This window comes from Aphis gossypii, chromosome X, assembly GCF_020184175.1.
Source record: "Aphis gossypii isolate Hap1 chromosome X, ASM2018417v2, whole genome shotgun sequence".
NCBI classification, from domain to species: domain Eukaryota; kingdom Metazoa; phylum Arthropoda; class Insecta; order Hemiptera; family Aphididae; genus Aphis; species Aphis gossypii.
In genome coordinates this window covers 31004320-31022867 of record NC_065533.1, presented here as the reverse complement: position 1 = coordinate 31022867, position 18548 = coordinate 31004320, and the positions used below count along the sequence as shown (strand labels likewise).

At 25.8% G+C, this 18548-nt stretch overlaps 1 protein-coding gene across 3 annotated transcripts; it reads left to right on the top strand.

Annotated features, from left to right (window-relative positions):
* The first annotated feature begins 5538 nt into the window (after window positions 1-5538).
* LOC114130582 (protein AF-10-like) lies at window positions 5539-13257 on the top strand. 3 transcript variants are annotated; one of them, XM_050206678.1, is made up of 15 exons: window positions 5539-5699; window positions 6255-6347; window positions 6433-6553; window positions 6631-6713; window positions 6788-6952; window positions 8629-8829; window positions 8937-9105; window positions 9925-10242; window positions 10401-10524; window positions 10585-10804; window positions 10876-11026; window positions 11088-11225; window positions 11324-11474; window positions 11563-11731; window positions 11790-13257. In XM_050206678.1, the coding sequence occupies exons 3-15, from the start codon at window positions 6445-6447 to the stop codon at window positions 11835-11837; spliced, it is 2046 nt and encodes a 681-aa protein (XP_050062635.1). In that variant the 5' UTR covers window positions 5539-5699; window positions 6255-6347; window positions 6433-6444; the 3' UTR covers window positions 11838-13257. The 3 variants fall into 3 exon arrangements, with proteins under 3 accessions (XP_050062635.1, XP_027851384.1, XP_027851385.1); XM_027995583.2 differs by having other exon boundaries at window positions 9925-10260; XM_027995584.2 differs by lacking the exon at window positions 6255-6347 and having other exon boundaries at window positions 5552-5699; window positions 9925-10260.
* Window positions 13258-18548: the final 5291 nt, after the last annotated feature.

The window sequence follows — 18548 nt, the reverse complement described above, 5'->3', positions numbered from 1 at the left end:
GTAGTTACCTAAAAAATAAACGATTAAAACTGCAAACTTGGTAACAAAATTCAAAATAGCAAGAAGTGTCGTATAAGTCAATACAAACATCATACAATAGAATGACACCTATAGTATAATTTTGAAAACCTCAAATAAAGAAGATACGTACCTATATGAATCTCTGAGTAACTTTCAAATTTTAAAAACGAGTTTTCACGTTTCACATAGGTATATATTTAAAAATTATTGGCTTTTTTGATAACTAATTATAAAAAAATTCTTTATCGTTGGACTGAAATTGCCATTTTAAAAATTAATAGTGGCAGCCATAATGACTTGCTAATATTTGTTATACCTAATTATTACCTATCGTTTGATACCCATTTCAAAGTCTAAATGACTTCCAAATTCTGAAAACGGACTTTAAAATACATTCTAATCATTAGCTTGGGGATTTTATGAAATGATTAGGCATTAAAATATCTAAATTTTCTACTCGAAACGTTACATTTTTGAAAACAGTGAAATAGGTAATAAAGATATAGATCATAAATATCCAGCCACGATTTGACGAACGAAGGTCACTACAATACAAATGTGCATACAGTAGAGTCTCACTAATCCGGACAATTTATATTTTGTATTTTTATTCATGTATATAGCAATGTATATATTCGAGAATACCCGTGATAAAAATATTATCGTTTCGATTACTAACAATAATCATGTGTAATGTAAAATTGTAAATCAATACATTTTTAATTTGTATAAATATAAGGTGTTTTTTGAAAAATATTTATTAATAAGCAAAAAAAGTCGTTCCGTTTAAATGTTTAATCCAGTCCCATCTAGTCCGAATTTGCGAGATTCTACTGTACTTATATTATTGAATATATTATACAGAGTTAGGGTGGCCAGGTTGATATTTATTCTCTTATTCTACATTCCACCTAATCCGTTAACCCTTACATGTTGTATTGTATATGCACCCAAAATTATCTTTAACATAGGTAATAAATTATACGAAACGATGACAATAATAGGCCCGGTATGGCGGTGCCACGATGACACGATAAGATAAATAAACCGTGAGTACCACGCAGAGACGTAAAAAATGTGACGGTAATAAATGAATTTAAAACATGCCCTTATACTAGTCATACTTACTATTCAAGATATATATATATTGACATGGTAATTCGACGCGACCGGCCAACGATCGAAATCTTGCATTTTCGGTCGCCAGTCTGGTCCGATCCTTTCAGCTGTAATATTATACTCGACACATCAGTGTCTAAGTGCGGATACTTTTCCTTAATTCTTATATATAAATAGATGAGCTAATATCATCGTAATAACGGTTATAACACAATCGCCAATACATTTTTTTTATTTCAGTTTTTTTTTTTTTAAGTCTTTATAAACTTATTGATTAAATAGGTATATTATTACAACGTAACAATACGTAGCGTATATATAATATGTAGAAATATTGGTTTAAAACAAAATGGACGCCAACAACAGTTCAAATTAAACAATAGCCACGGCAAAGGTAAGATTCTCATGCCGATATGGCACATATTAATTCATTAATTATTTAACCACTTTTCATTAAAATAATTTATAAAAATAAAGAAATGGTTAATTTTACCTAAGTATATAATATTAAATATAATAAGCGCTTAACTAATGCTTATTATAAATTAATCAGAAACACTCTTTAATATAATATAATATAGGTAATATTATTATTATTATAAGTAAGTACTTAATACTTCATTTAGGTACCTTTAAGTAAATATTATGTTGTTACTAGCTGCAGCATTCAAGATTGTTTTTACATATTAATTATAAACGTATTTTTTTATTTAAAATAAAAATTTTCTAAAATATTAAGAGAATGTCTCACAGAAACGAGAATATATAACCAATGCTTCAAAGACAGTGCATTTTATCGAACGGTGGAGGTTTTTAAGCTTCATTTATTTCTGATCATTGTGCAGACCTTAAGTTGTTATTATATCAAAGCTAAAACTATGATATTTAGCGATATATTTTATATAATAAATTATAAATTACTTATTTTTACGCTGTAAAGTTAATTATTAAAAACTATGTAATCCGTACCTTTATTATAATGACAAATTTATGATTAAAAAATGAATGTATTAACTATTAATGTATACAATATACATTATAATTTTAAATCGTAGGCATATAAGACAACTAGAAAGCCTATACTGCCTATAAAAACGTTGAAGTCGCTGATTCAAATAATTCAATAATATTATGTAGTCGAGTAGTCGACTGTTTAGTTAAGATCATGACCAATCACTCAGTCACATATCCAAAACAATTTATTTCACTCTGCCGCTCGCCATGTATAGGTGGTGTACATAGACAGGCTGGTCCACCGGGATATCGGGAGGTTTGAGGTGGCCTGACTACTTATACTATTATACTTTAAGTAATTAGATAGGTTAATTATATTTGTTGCTAGGTAAGCTTAAATCTATTTCATTAGATTAACTGCAGTTAATTAACAATAGTTTTCGTACTTATTCTCTTTAAATGGAAAAATCATAGAATAAGTACGAATACCTAATTATTTAAAAATATAATGTAATATGTAATAATGTAATACTAATACAGCTGTAAGCCGTAAGGCCAATGACAAATTGCAATATGTCGGGCCACCTCAAACCTCTCGATATTCCGATGGACCGGCCTGTCCTCTGAATTAAAAAAAAAACATAACTATATTGATTTTTATTAATTTTATTATTTAATTTCAGTTTTATATTATTAAAAAACGTTTTTAATACATTTAATGTGATATAAAAATAAGAAAATTAACTGTGTGGAAATCAAAAAGTTTTAAGGAGTAGGCATATAATACAGCTAGTAGAAGTCGTGATCAAAAATAATTATTTTTAATTTCTATCTAATGTTGAGAATTTGAAACTGAATTAATATCAAAAATAAATTTGTGGTTTGTAATGATATATACATCATGAATCATGATATATTATTATCATTATTTAAATTTAAGAAAATTAAATAAATATATTATCTGTATAGCCAAACAATAATTAACAAAAGATAATTAGTATTAATTAGGTTATTTTTAGATTTAAGAAAATTAAATAGAATATTATCTGTACAGTGGCACAAACATTAATTAACATATGATAATTATTGTTGATTTTAGATTTAAGAAAATAAAATAAAATATTATTTGTACAACTGCACAAACATTAATTAACATAAGATAACTATTATTGATTAAGTTATATATAGATTTAAGAAAATTAATAATCTTTGAAGCTGTTTAAATATAAATTATTATAACAATAGTACAATATATTATAACAACATCAATATACGAATGACTAATGCCGCTATCTGTAAATTCATGTACAAAGGCGGCATATTAACTTGTAAAAAGAGGACTACGACAGTCAACACGACGCTCAGTCACTCACCTAACACTTTCTCAATAAATACTCCATTTTTCTGTTGATTTTTATAAATGTAATTTTCTGTAACTTTATCTTTCAATTCGTTTATTTTAATATTTTAATATACCTCTTTTTCTTCTGCTTATTTAATATGTACTACACTAAGTCGGACAAGTTACAATTGATGACTATAAGTTATTCGAAAGGTAAGTTAAAAATATAGGTAGGTACATAGGTAATAATTAATAGCTTCTATACGTTATCACCTTTTAAAAGGGAAAGACTCTCGTACCCATCCCCCATTTTATATTTCATAAAGTGATGAGTTGAAGATACATAACTGAAGAAACAAATATTTAAATACAATCCTATACTTAAACTTTATATCATATTTTTAACTCATTACAGGTTGTATTTGATAGGTACCTATAGTGTTTATTATTAATACATATAAATTATTAATATCCTACACAAAAGTGTACAACAAGGTTAAATTGAAAAAAATAACACAAAACAATAAAATGAACTTACAATTAAATTACAATTTTAAAAAATCTGTTTTACATTTTACAAACGTAAGCTTATATAGTTTTAATTTAGGCATGTATACTTAAAATCAATATTCGGTTAGTGCCTGTTAACGCTAACCGGAAGAATTTATCATGAGTTAACCGATAGAATTCTATCGGTTAGTCTTAACCGACACTTATCCAGACATTGTAAGAACGGCCTTTAGTGTTACAAGAATATTGGAAATAGGTACTGTGTTATTAGCACTAGTTTTTTTTTTATCTGCTTAGGTACTGAACTTTGTTGGAATGTTGAGTCACGGTTTATAAGTTCTTTGCACAGATATATGTAATAACTATTATAATATATACCTGTGGTTCTATGTGTTGAAAACCATTTTACAAATTAGATGCTGTAGTTATGAGTTTGTCATTGGTAGGGCTCGGAAGTTGATGCAATTTGCATTTTTTTCGGAATTTTTTAGACGATGCGCGATGCTCTCCTGACCACAAATCTGTTTCATTAGCATATGAATCTGAATAACTAATTTTTATTTTGCATTTTCTTGCATTTATTGTAGTTTATTGCTTTTTAAGTCATTTTTTGACATTATTAGGCCATTTTCCCACATTTTTAGTTATTTTTACTGATTTCACACTAGTTTACTTCTTATCGTTTCTTGTTGACTATTACTATTACTATTATTATTATTTTTTTACTTATGACTATTACTATTATTTACTATTACTATTTTATTAATATTATTTTACTAATTTAAAGCTTGGAAATTACAACAAACAAATATTTGTAAATTTTTTATTTCTTTATTTTAAGGACATTTTTATCACTTTTATGTCATATCTTTAGTAATTCAAAACTTTGATAAATTTATATAGAAATTAGAAATTTTATAGTAAAATAGAGTAAAATATTTAAAAAAAATGTATTTTTATTAATTTAAAACTAATATTTGTAATTTTTTAGGTAATTCTTTAAGGACGTTTTTAGCCATTTGTGCTTTTCTTTTAGATCATTTTTTTTTTATTGTTTTTTAGGTCATCAACTTCCGAGCCCTAGTCATTAGTCTGTAGTCTGAACCTACACAAATTAATTTCATCAATATTTTTGGCAGTTTATTTTATAAACACATTAGCTACTACTCCATGTACAATATCATATTCAAACGTGAAACAATATCGAAAAGATTATCGTTATACGTCAATCGAATACTTTCAACTTTGTTTGGAAAAACTAATTAGTAAAATACACACATATATTATAATAATTGTATGTGTGTATTGTTTATATCATGACAAAATAACGTTTTTTCGTCGTGGTTTATACAATTATATATCTGTGCCCTATGGTAAAATACTAAAAAAATAAATAAATATTTCGAGTTGTTATCAACAGTCATGGTGTTATCTCAATCGAAATATTCGGTTTTGTTACTGTCTTTTATGCGTAACGGCACTATTCGAACGAACGTTTCGGAACCGACGTTGCGTTTCCGCCAGTCGAAAATCTTTAGCGTTAGTTTTTTTTTTTTTTTTTACGTTTTTTTCGCCTTATCATTGATTTTATATCTTCGCAGTTGTAAACCGAAATTTATTTTTGTTTAGTAGATAAAATAATAATGTAATGTAAATTGTATATACTATTTATGTTTGATAAATATTGTTATGTTATAGTTGTATCTAATTTGTAATAACGAAATTTTACGCTAAGTGATAGGCATAAGAAAAAGTATGTATTCACTTTTATTAATTATATTTTATAATTTATCGGTAATATTAGGCTTGTGGCAATGGAGCATTTCAAATATTTCGCCGTAGTGTGGTTAAATTGTTATAAGTCTACACTTTACCTATTACTTATTCTACTGATCTGCCTGTGAACGCCAATGTCCGAGTTCCGAGATTATTTTATAATATGCTGTTGAAAGATAAATTCGATTTGGCATTTTTTTTTTCTATTCGTGTTGTATGAGTGTTACAAAGAGTATTTTGGTTGCTGTTTGTTATTAGTTCAAAACACATACCATTAATCGCTAGTCAATTTTATCGTTGTAACTTGTGTAGTATGAGTCTTTAATATTGAGAATATGTCATGATCTAGCCATGTTATGTAGACTATATCGTATTAGGTATTTGATGTTTGCGCAGACCAAAAGTTTTTGTTTTTGTGTTTTATAAGCAATACTTAACTCTAATACCTAATTGAATTATTAAATTGTGTTTTTTTATCTTTACATTATTATTATTACTACTACTTTTTGTTTTTATTTTGTGTATGATTTAGTGATTATTTGATTGAATGGAATCCTGATTAAACTTAAAACGCTGTCACTATCACTTTATTTACATTATTTTCTGCCAGAACTAGTGTCTTGAGGTTTGTGTTAAGTTTAGTTCGATATTACCCAACTATATCAGATATTTATTTATTAAAATATATTTTGTAATACTTGAATCTGTAGTAAATATTCAATATGAAAGAAATGCTTGGTGGATGCAGCGTATGTTGTGATGATACGGGATGGACTGAAAACCCCTTGGTGTATTGTGATGGGCCTAATTGTAACGTTGCTGTACATCAAGGTAAGTTTGCTGTCATTAGCACAGTAGTTGTCACATTATTAAATTTTTTTTTTGAATTTGTTAAAATCTTATAACAGCTTGTTATGGAATTCGGATTGTACCAAAAGGAGAATGGTTTTGCAGGAAATGTGAAGCGTTTAAAGAAAAATCTATTAAAGTGGTTCGTTAAAAAAACTAGACTCATTTTTTAAACTCTCCTTTTAGAATGTAAGAAAACTATGGCATTAATTTCAGAAATGTGAACTGTGTCCATCTAAAGATGGTGCTCTAAAACCTACTGAAAATGGGAACTGGGCTCATGTTGTATGTGCATTATATATACCAGAAGTTACATTTATGGATGTTACTACTATGGAACCAGTAAAATTGAGTGCAATACCCCGAGACCGCTTTAACAGAGTAAATAATAATATATTTTCCAAGTATCAAATTTTTTTCGTCTTAATAGGGCTTGAAATTATCTTTAATTAGTTTCCAATTTTTAAATAGATTCAAAAACAAATGATTTGAAGTATTTATTATTATTTTTTATTAGATTATAATTAAATGACAGATGTTTACATTTTACAATTAAAATTATTAAGAGTATTTCTGCATGCTAATAGTAATGTTTAATTTAGTTTAATTTTTTTTTTTTTTTTAATCGGCAATCATAATTTTTATTCAACAAAATTTCTTTAAAATGTGGAAATAAACATTAAAATATTGATCTTGTCTGTTAACTGGATTTTTTAAATACTTTTATGAACTATGATAAATTCATGTTTATGAACTATTCCGTTTTTAATTTGATAATATACTTAATATGCCTAATACACTTTTATATTATTTTTTTGATTGCAAGTTAATCATCAAATATAAAATATGATGAATGAAGCTCTTTATTACAAGAAACAGCTATCTCCACTTTTTTAATATAGTTTTTGACATTTTCTTATATAGAACAATTTTGTTTACATTTCGGTTCAAACATGTTAAACAATCATAGAAATGGAGATATCTGACATACATAGTTTAGTGCAATAATGGGTATTGTATTATTTCTCCTAGATTATTTCAAAATATGGAGATAGTTGATTCTTGTACCAGATCCTTTATATATTAAATAAATAAATATTTGATGTCAACATAAAATGTATGAAATTAAAAATATTTAATTTTATTAGAATAAAATTTTTAACATGTTAAAACTAAATCTTGGTTTTTTATTAGTATTTAAAAAGTTATAAATTATTATGTATATTTGTAAAAAGATAGTATCTATCTTTTTTGTAACTTTTTTGGTTTAAACTCAAGATATTATTGTATATTGTACAATATCCGTTCAACATCAATATTTTGCTAATTAGATAAAAACTCTTTAAAATATTTAGGATTTGTAACTGTAAGTTTTACTAATTATAAATGTGAAAGTACTAAATTAAATAAACATATAAAAGAATAACGTAAATAATATTTATTTTAATAAGGTTTATTTCATTAAAATAAAATGTTATTAAAAAATCAAATCCCCAATTTTTATTTAAATTATACAGTAAGTTGTCTTTAAATTCATTAGTTCATAATTTGATAATTTGTAAGTAATAGTTAATAAATAAGAATTCAAAAAGTTTAAATAAAAAAGTTTAATAGAATAGTAAAAATTGATAATTAGTTATGAATATTATGTATATAAATGCTTAAAAGCTTTATTAGTTTATAATTGCAGACGGTTTTTGCATGGCTCATAGCTTAATCTATTACATTTATTCCTTTAGCTTATTTAACAGTATTTATATTTTCTTATAATTATATTTCTAACATTCTTTATCTTCTGTTTCAAGCCCTTGTATATAATTGTTGAACATTGTGCATACTACATATAATATTATAGTTAGTTTATTATTTTGAATTATGTTTTAAAGCCAAAAGTATATAATATTATAATATTTTCATGTTGTAATCCCGAAAGGTAATAGCTCATAAAAATATATAAATACATATCACTGTACAATTTATAGTTATATGTAATTATAATATTTTGTTTGATATTTTTAGTAATTACTAATTAATTTAAATGTATATTTTGTTTTCAGTTGTGTTATATATGTGAAGAAAAAAATAAAGGACAAAAAGTAACAGTATCTGGTGCATGTATGTCATGTAACAAGTCTGGTTGCAAATTAGGATTTCATGTGACATGTGCTCAAAGTGCTGGTTTACTATGTGAAGAAGCTGGAAATTATTATGATAATGTTAAATATGTTGGCTATTGTAAACATCATTATTCCAAGTTGGTTAGTATTTAATAATTTTTAAACATTCATTATTTACAAATTGCATACCCTATAAGTAGTTACAAATATATTTGTTACATAGTTACTGATGGTTATTTATTTTATAGAAGAAAAGCAACAATATCAAACCTATTGCTCCATACCGTCCTCAAAATCAATCAGACAACTCGTCATCAGATATAACACCTGAAAAACAGTTACCTCAAAATATTGATAATGTTACAGATTCTCAAACTTCAAAACCAAAACGAAAGTTGACCATCATTAACAATTTTGGTATGCATTTTATTTTATAGTTTATTTTTTCACAGATTTTTATTAAACATGTTAAATAATTATTATCAAGACAAAATAAAAATGTTAAGATTAATAGTCCAAATAAATTATCTATATTAAAAGAGAGCATACTATTTTTTTTTTTTTATGTATTTTTGTATTGCTTATTTAATTTACAATTATAATTCTTTCTACAAGAATCAAAGGAAAAATTTTCACTGTCAGCTACTCGTTATTAATGACTATTTTAATTTTGATTTCTTGTGATGTTGAAATTTGGAGTATTATAAACTTTTAATTTTTAATGGTAATACTTTCTGGAACCTGGGAAAATATTTATAATAGGTCTTATAATTTTTTCCACCACATTTTAAACGAGGCTTTGTATTTAATAAAACACTTTTAATAGTTATTCATTTTTTCATGAATTAATTCTTAACAAATTTCAAACTAATAATATAAACAATATTATTGTAATAATCATGATATTTAAGTGTATTATAGGTTTATATTTTTTTAAAATAGGTATATTTCATAAACTTAGGTTGTAACATTAATTTTAACCACATTTAAATCACTTAAACTTTTTTAATACTAATAATAAAGTATTTTTAGACTTAAGTTATCATTGATTTTATAATTTATATATGCCAATATCTGCTTTACTTAATTGAGTAAAAAAATGTTTTCATTTTTACTCAGTGCTATATTGAAGTTTGAATTTTTTCCTGTATGTGGTTGTTATGCTGTTACTTACATTAATTCCATTAATAATTAGAATTGTTAAAAATAATAAGTATAATTGAGTTTATTACTTAGGTGATAAAATTGCTAATGAGAAGAAAGCTAAAGATTCAACAATTCGGAACACTCAAAGTGAAGATTCTAGAATATCAGGACCGCATATTGTAACTACTCATCCATCTGGAAATTTAGTAATTTCAATAGGAACAAAAGTGGAAAACAGACCAGCTAGTAAAAAAAATTATTCTGAAGATTCTGAGACTGAAATCAAACATCCAGCTAAGTATCAGAAAACAAAGAATGCAATGAATATTCCAAAGTCTGAAGAAGATCAAAGCTCAAATAGTTTAAAAGTAACTGAAGAAACAAACTTGTATCGTGTTGATAACAAAAGTACGATTATAAAATCAAGTGAGTTTAATATTTAGTAATAGTTAAAAATAACTTTATTAGATACGATGAATTGGATTTATTGTTTTTTTTTTTAATTCAATACATATAATGTGTATGCGTAATATGTATGTATGTTAAATTTTAATTTGTTGTTTTAGGTGGATCAGCAGTAAATTTGACCCAAAAGCCAGAATCAAATACATTGAAAAAAGAAACCAGTGTAATTAGTTCTCCTTCACATACTAAACAAGTTCCCAAAACAGAAGCAACTGATAAAAAAGTGTAAAGAACAATGTTAACCTTTGCTTAAAAAAATAATTACACTATATTTTATTCATTTAGATTTGAAAATAGCACCAATGCTGCACCTCATATGTTGGGAAATTCTTTGAATCCGTCATCAAGCATGGCTCAGAAAATGGCAGACACTTTAAATGAAGAAATAGAAACTCATAAAATGTTTAATAACGAACCAAATTTGTCTACTAATGTACCTAAAAATGTATTAATGGGCCCTCAGTTGCAACGACGAAATCAAAGGGCTTCTCAAATTGTTCCTCAGGTTTGTTGAAATTCAAACTATAGCTACTTGTACCATATTCACACAATATTTCAATGTAAACTATTTTACAGGAAACACCACAGCCTCAAGGATCAGCTTCATCGTGGTCGTCATTAACAAATGGTATTAATAACAATAATACTCAAGCTTTAGAAGATTTGCTTGAAAGACAGTGGGAGCAAGGTGGAGCATTTTTAATGGAACAAGCACAGCACTTTGATAGTATGAAGATTTTCATTAATACATATTATGTTTTATTAAAATTGTTTTGTTAAAAATTTAGTTGCATCATTATTAACATGCTTATATCAACTGAAAAGTGAAAATGTTAATTTGGAAGATGAATTAGCTAGCTATACAAGGCGCCGTGATCACTTATTAGCTGTTAATGCACGTCTTGCAATTCCACTCACACCTCAAAGTAATTTATATCAATCAATATAAATTATCATTCATAAATTTAGCATGTATTATTATTTCAGTAATATATTTAACTTATGTGTATATTATATATTTTAGATAATAGGAACCGAGCACCAGCCCCTCCTACTACTAATAATCATACCGAAGCTCCAGTTTCAAACCAACCACCTAGGTCAAATTATCAGTCCAATCATGGAAACATTGATCCATCCTTGCAACATAGATATCAGAATCACATTTCTAATAGGTACTGATATTATACAGATAATGTTAATGTAACCTTATTTAACATATTTAAAAAATATATTAATATTTTTCCTACGTTTATTTCACAGACATCCAGCTCATCAGTTGTCAAATAATATACCTTCTCATGTAGTTATCCGTGGAGGTGTTGTTCAAGAGCCTAGATCAGATAACAGAAGACAAGTCAATCATAATTTGGGTGTGTTAAACTCCAATCCTATGTATCAAACTGCTCCACAACAACCTACAAATATGGCTGTAAGTTTATAAATTAATAAAATATATTTTTATGATTATAATTTATATGGTTTTATAGTTGCCACGTCATCAGATGGGAATGGATGGTCATCCAAAACATAGTTGAGAACAAGCAGATTGCTCATGCACACAATGCACTTCACTTTTAGCTGATTATGTCTGGAAACATATTACTTGAAAATTAACTTTATACCTTCATATTTAAAAAATTGTTTCTTCTTATTTATCTTTTTATATGTTTAAAAAAAAATTTTTAATTCAATTTAAGATTAATCAGGTTGGATGTATAAATATAAAATTTTAATTATCATTTTAAATGTATAACAAAAATTGAATTTTGAACTTAAATATAATGATATATTATGTTGATATAACACATACACTTAAATCTTGAAATATTTATTATCAATATTATCAATTTGTAATGTGATTAATTAATTAAAATTAAATAAATTTGTATTACAAAGATAATTAAGTGAAATAAATGAAATGGTATGTATTATTATTCCAAAGTAAATATTATGAAATGGTCCTAATTTATTTCTCATACTAAGTAAATTAAAATTAAAATATTTTTGGTTTCTTAGGTAAACAATTTTTTAATTAAATTATTGGTTTTTATGTTTTAAGTCAAGTTTTGTATCTTGCTTTTAAAACGTACATTTTTCGCGTAACTAGTTAATATACATTAATAACTAATGTATGTTGTGTTTTATTTGTTGTTTTTTATTTATGCTGCCGTAGTTGTAATAAGACATTGGTAATAAAATAAAAATACGTTGTGTTGCGATCTCTTTTTATATATTTTGGTTGTAACTGGTAGATAGGTACTTCGCATTTTTAATTTTTAGAATAAAAACTAATAATATTGATTATTAATTATTCTTAAAAAATGTAGATATTATATTATGTAATAACTTAATTAAACTATTCATTAATTTGTTATAAATTATAATAGACTAACTATACTAATTATTTAACTAAACAAAGAAAATATGATGTGTATCAAGTAAATATTAACAATTTAATTATGTTTGGTGTATGCATTTCAAAATAGAAATCTACTTTTAAATAAACTTTACTTAGATATAACATTCATTTAAGTTGTAACTTGTTTTTAATTGTAGATATTATTCATGACGATTTTAATTATACTTTACATCTATTATACTTAAAAGTATTTTTTAGATTTCATAAACTTAATGTACTTTAATCACATAAGTGATCCAATAGATTTAAGTTAAATGTTAAGTATTACTTCTGTACTTAATCTAGTTATGTTATATTTTGCTATACTTAGCCATTTTTAATGTACGTTTCATGTTACATTGTTTTTGTTAAAATATGTTGTACGCCTATTTAGATATTTAGATGTTAAAGACATTTTGATTTTTTGTTTTGTTTATTTTTCTTTTCAATTATGTAACTCGCATTTGCCGTGTCCCAATCTATTACACTATAACAAACTAATGTAAAATTGTTTATAGTGATTTAAAATATTATAATAGTTGAAAAATGGAATGAAATCAATTGTATATTATTCTATATCATTCATACATTGTATCCTTAAGCTGATGAACTTCTTTACTATAAGAAATAAGTACCATATTTAATACAACATTAAGTTAATGTTGGACTATTGTTTACAATATTATTATACAAGTAGGTTAGAATTTTTATTAATAGTAATTATAATTTTAGCTATTATTATTATTATTTCATATGGCTTAGGTAAATATTATATTCAATTCACAGTTTAACATAATTAACAATATAAAATAAGTATAAATATAAAATAAAGAAAGATAAAAGTATAAATAAATATATAAAAGTTAACTAAATGATAAAAAATTATATATATCATATTATGTTGACTAGTAATGGGTGTGTGATATGTGTAGGTCTTCTATTAGATTTGTATGTCCAGGGAGTTCAGTTATTGCACTGCGTGTGTTGTGGCTCTGTGTAGCTCTTACATTCTTCCTTATGTCGTCGAGTATTACAGTCATCAGTTATGTGTATAACAGTTTGCTTTTCATAACCGCAGTTACATCCTGATGTAGGCCTGAGTCCCCATTTATGGAGCATGTGTCCTGTTTTTCCATGGCCCGTTCGAAATCTATTTTTTAATGCTACCCATTCCCTTTCCATTTTAGTTATAAAAAATGAATACTTAAAAACAATTTTTATTTTAAATTATATAATAAATATAAATTAATAATAATTCAATTATGGTAAATCTTCATACTCATTTTAAAACTAATGTATTTTATAGCAGAATAGAATGGGTTGATAAAATTTAATTGATGGAACACAAGTTACATAAACAATTTTAAAAAAAATAAAATAATATTTCGTAATTCAAATTAAATTAAACCTCTATATAAAAATTGAAATGTCTTAAAACCATTATATAACTATTCATTAAATAAATAATGGATTTGCCTTGTTTCTTGCTGGTAAATTGTTTCTTTTAAACAAAAACGATTTTAATGTTCATTAATAAAACATAATTTTAGATAAAAAATTATAACTACAAGAAAATTATACCATAAATAATAACTTAATATAATAATATATTCAGCACAACTAACAAAATCAATTTTGGTGTATAAACCATGTGTGGTTGCACTGCATTTTAACACTAGGCAAATCCATTTTGATGATATCGGCGTTGGAAACATATAATCAAATGTACTTGTGACACATCAAAATGTACAGCATAATTTTCTTCGAAACGTTAATAAAAATGATTCCTTGAAAATGTAGGTTTATCTAGTTGTTGCACAGGACTCTAGTTATGACTACTACAGTGGTGGTTTGCCAATTTTATTTGATTGGGGCAAGCATAAAATATACCACCCACCCAGTCATCACTGTATAAATATGATATTTTACTAAATAAAAAATCATTTTGACTGAGCTATTACTTATTAGTACTTATACTTTAATACTATAATGTATTTATGTATATTTTATTATTACTCATAATACAAATTGAAAATTATTAAAATATTTTAGAATAAATAATAAGTTAGATACAGCTATTTCAAACAATTTCAATGTTATTAATAGGACGCTATACTCGCATGTGCTGTCTCCGTCTTACATACATATGACATACCAAATTTTCATTCAGCGGAATCAATTTAATGGATTACAGGTATTCTATATTTGATCAACCTCCTTGGTATATATTATCTGATTGAAAATTACTGATATGATTATTCGTGTTATAATTTCTTGTATTATTTGTAGGTTGAAAATTATTATTATTTAGTCGTGAAAAATTATAATTATCTCTATTATTAGAAAAATCGTTCCTGTACCTATAATTTTCTCTTTCTGAATTATTTTCTACTTCTTCTGCTTTTGCCAATTGTTTAGCTACCTCTAATGTTTTAGGGTTTCGTGCCTTTACAATTGTTTTTATAGGACTTATTAATTCTTTTATAAAAATAGTTAATGTTTGTTCTTTTAAAGTTTCGTGAATTACTTTTGCTTCTGATTCCTCTTTATTAAGTGTACACGCAGTACATAATTTATTATGACACTATACCACACTCATTTGATACGTTTTACAATCAACTATAATAATATAACTCAATAATATATCTCAATAATATATGCCCTTTAATAATTCTCAATAATAATATCAATAATTCAACAATATGCCCTCAATAATAATTCTCAATAATAATCTCAATAATTCAACAATATGCCCTCAAAAATAATTCCCAATAATAATCTCAATAATTCAACAATATGCCCTCAATAATAATATAATAACTCAATATTTCTCAATAATAATTCAAATAAATCAATTGCCCTTTAATAATCAAAAAAAGAAAATTCCTAAATAGTTTTTTACGACCTACTTAAATATATTCAGTTACTTAAATGATACTTCTTAGGTTTTATATTTTTGTAACATATATCCATGTAATAATTTAATTAACTATTCACTCACAATAATGCGATGTTCGTTGATGTTGTCATTTTGTCATCCTGTCTGATACTTCCTGCAACGTTGAATTGAATGGTCTTCTCTTCTGGAGTTATCAACGAGGAAGGGTGTACAAGTCTTCCTTGTTGATGGTAGCCTTTGACGGTTTGCCTCCTTGAAAAGTGAATCCTACCGACTGCGCCAAATTATTGCGTGCCAGTATCAGATTTGAATCCAAATGGTTAATTTGAATGAAAGTTAAACTTAATAACGAAATATGTCTTTATTGCATATAAATAAAATACATGTAACAAACAAAATAAGTGGCTGAGTGTCGTGAAAGTGCTCAGTTGTTGATAGCTTTGGTACATCTGCCGTTGCTTGTCTTCGGGCTCCCTTATATATTGTGGTGCGTCTCTTGTTTACATCGGGTTGCCGCCTTCTGGGTGAAACCAGGTGTCCTTGTAGTTGTTGTTGCAAATTCGGACACGAATTTGAGAATGTGCAATAACATCTCAAATGCATCATTAGTGCACTATAATTATTGGTGCGCTTACTATCCCGACACGTGTCATGGTCATAGTAGTATCCGCATTACCCTCGACAAGAGGCATGGTCATACTAACTTAGCCTTGATATCTCGTAGCCCATAACAGTTGGATACAATTTTTAGTAGTATAAAAACACAAAGTAAAAATGAGAAGGAGGAAAGGCTATAAGTATAGCTAGTTTAGGGTTATACAAATGCATAATGATAGTTTTACGTTTTAGTCTGGCGATGTGTGTGTAAGACTATAAGATCATTATATTATATTACTGTATGTCTGTATAATATTGTCTGTAATGTGTTTTTTAGCATTTATTATACAAATTACAATTGTAATGATAGTGTTTAATTAGTATCTACTAGTTTTCATAAATAAAGGTAGGTATAGTGTATAGCACAATTGCACAACAATAATTTAACACAATAATTTTTATTTTTATTGAAAATATGATTCGATTTTGTATTATTTATGTGGTTATACAAAAATAAAAATGTCAGTAATTGGCATATCCGCATATCAATTTGATAATTTATTTATCACATTAAACAATCATATAAATTAATAAATATATGAAACAAATATAACTTAGTCAACACGATTCATTTAATTCTTCATTTTTTTACAGTATATTATGTATACAATAATCTTAAATTAATAAATGAAACATTCTAGGTGGCAATGTTAAAATCATCTGTACTATACTATTCTTTTGACATAAGATCTCTCCATTTTCCAAGTGTGTTCATAACATCAGGTTGTCAACTTAGAAATTCTTCTTCTTTTTCAGCTAAAATTAATAATTGGTAAGTCCATTTTGAAAAAGTTAAAAAATAAAAATAACTTACTATCTCTCCGGGCGAATTTCTCAAACATATTTGAATAAACAGATTTTTCTGTTTGTTTTTGTGATTTTATTTTTTTATCACATTCAATTACTTTTGCTATAGCTGCACGATTATTTGGCTCTTGTTGTAAAACAGCTTCAAAACTTTGTTTGCAGCTATTAATTCGTGTAATTCAATTAAAGCCTTTTAAAATATTTAAATAATTTAAGCATTCTAAAGCATTTTAAAATTGTGCACAGATTTTATTCAACCATAAATAAATTAAAAGAGTTTTATCATACAAATAATAGAATATGTAGGTATTTTATAATAATGATAGTTTTTTTTTCAATCCAAAATTCTGGCAAATAGAATTTTAATATTAAAATTCAGGCATTGTAGATTTGTAAATGATAACAATTATTTACACAAGAAGAATGTTTTCTTAAAAACTAATTATATCATTAGCAATAAAACAAATAAGAGAATTATAAACTGTAGGCAATGCTAATTCATATACAAAAAATTGCAAGTATATATTTAAATTAATGTATAAGTGTATAGGTAAGTGTATAATGCTAAAAATATTATATAATATACTATTGTAATAAAATGTTTGATGTACTTACTTATTAACGTTTAAGTATACGGTGATGGTATGAAAAATAATGATTTTATAACTACCGTATTGTCCGTATTAGATAATTAGAAGGGCTGCACATCGGGCTATACTATGCAATTTTGGGTTAGAACGCAGTATACGGTGTTCTCATCTAACATACGAAAAAGCGAATTACTACTAACGCTCCCGGTGGTTGTTAATTGGAATTTGGAACTACAATATTATAATATTCCCTTTTTCCGCCATAATATTAAATTATTGAATTTTCAATAATACATTTTAATATAATATAATTAAGTTAATAAGTAACTTAATCAGGTATTTTAATCACGATTCACTGCTCTCGAGCTCTATCTACATAATAATTATATGACGAGTTATGTTTGTGTATTATTTTTTAAACGGAATCTCATCACTGTAGTCTGTGTTTGATAATTGATTTTGTGAATGTTTAATAACGTTTATTGCCTTTTTGGTCACTATGCCTAATTGTTGTGTAATTCGTGAGTCACATTGTATGTCCAAAACTCTTTTTGGTGTTCCTAAAGAGGACGAAATAAAAAAACTTTGGGAGGATGCTCTAAGTATTAAACCAAAAAAAAAAATTAGAGGTACTTCTCACATTTTAAAGAATGTGATGTTATTAGTACATGGGAATCTGCAGGTGAAGGACTTAATAAGTACTCCGTAAGTATATTAATCTCCTCTATGTCCAAATGTAGTAATAATTATTACTTGCCTATTGGTTATTTTATTTAATATTATAACAGAGTAATTATTCAAATATTCAGCAGTGAAATGAGATTTAAAAATATAATTTTTCTTTTATAATAAATAGGTGATATTAAGTATAAATATTTATTAAATGTGTTTTATT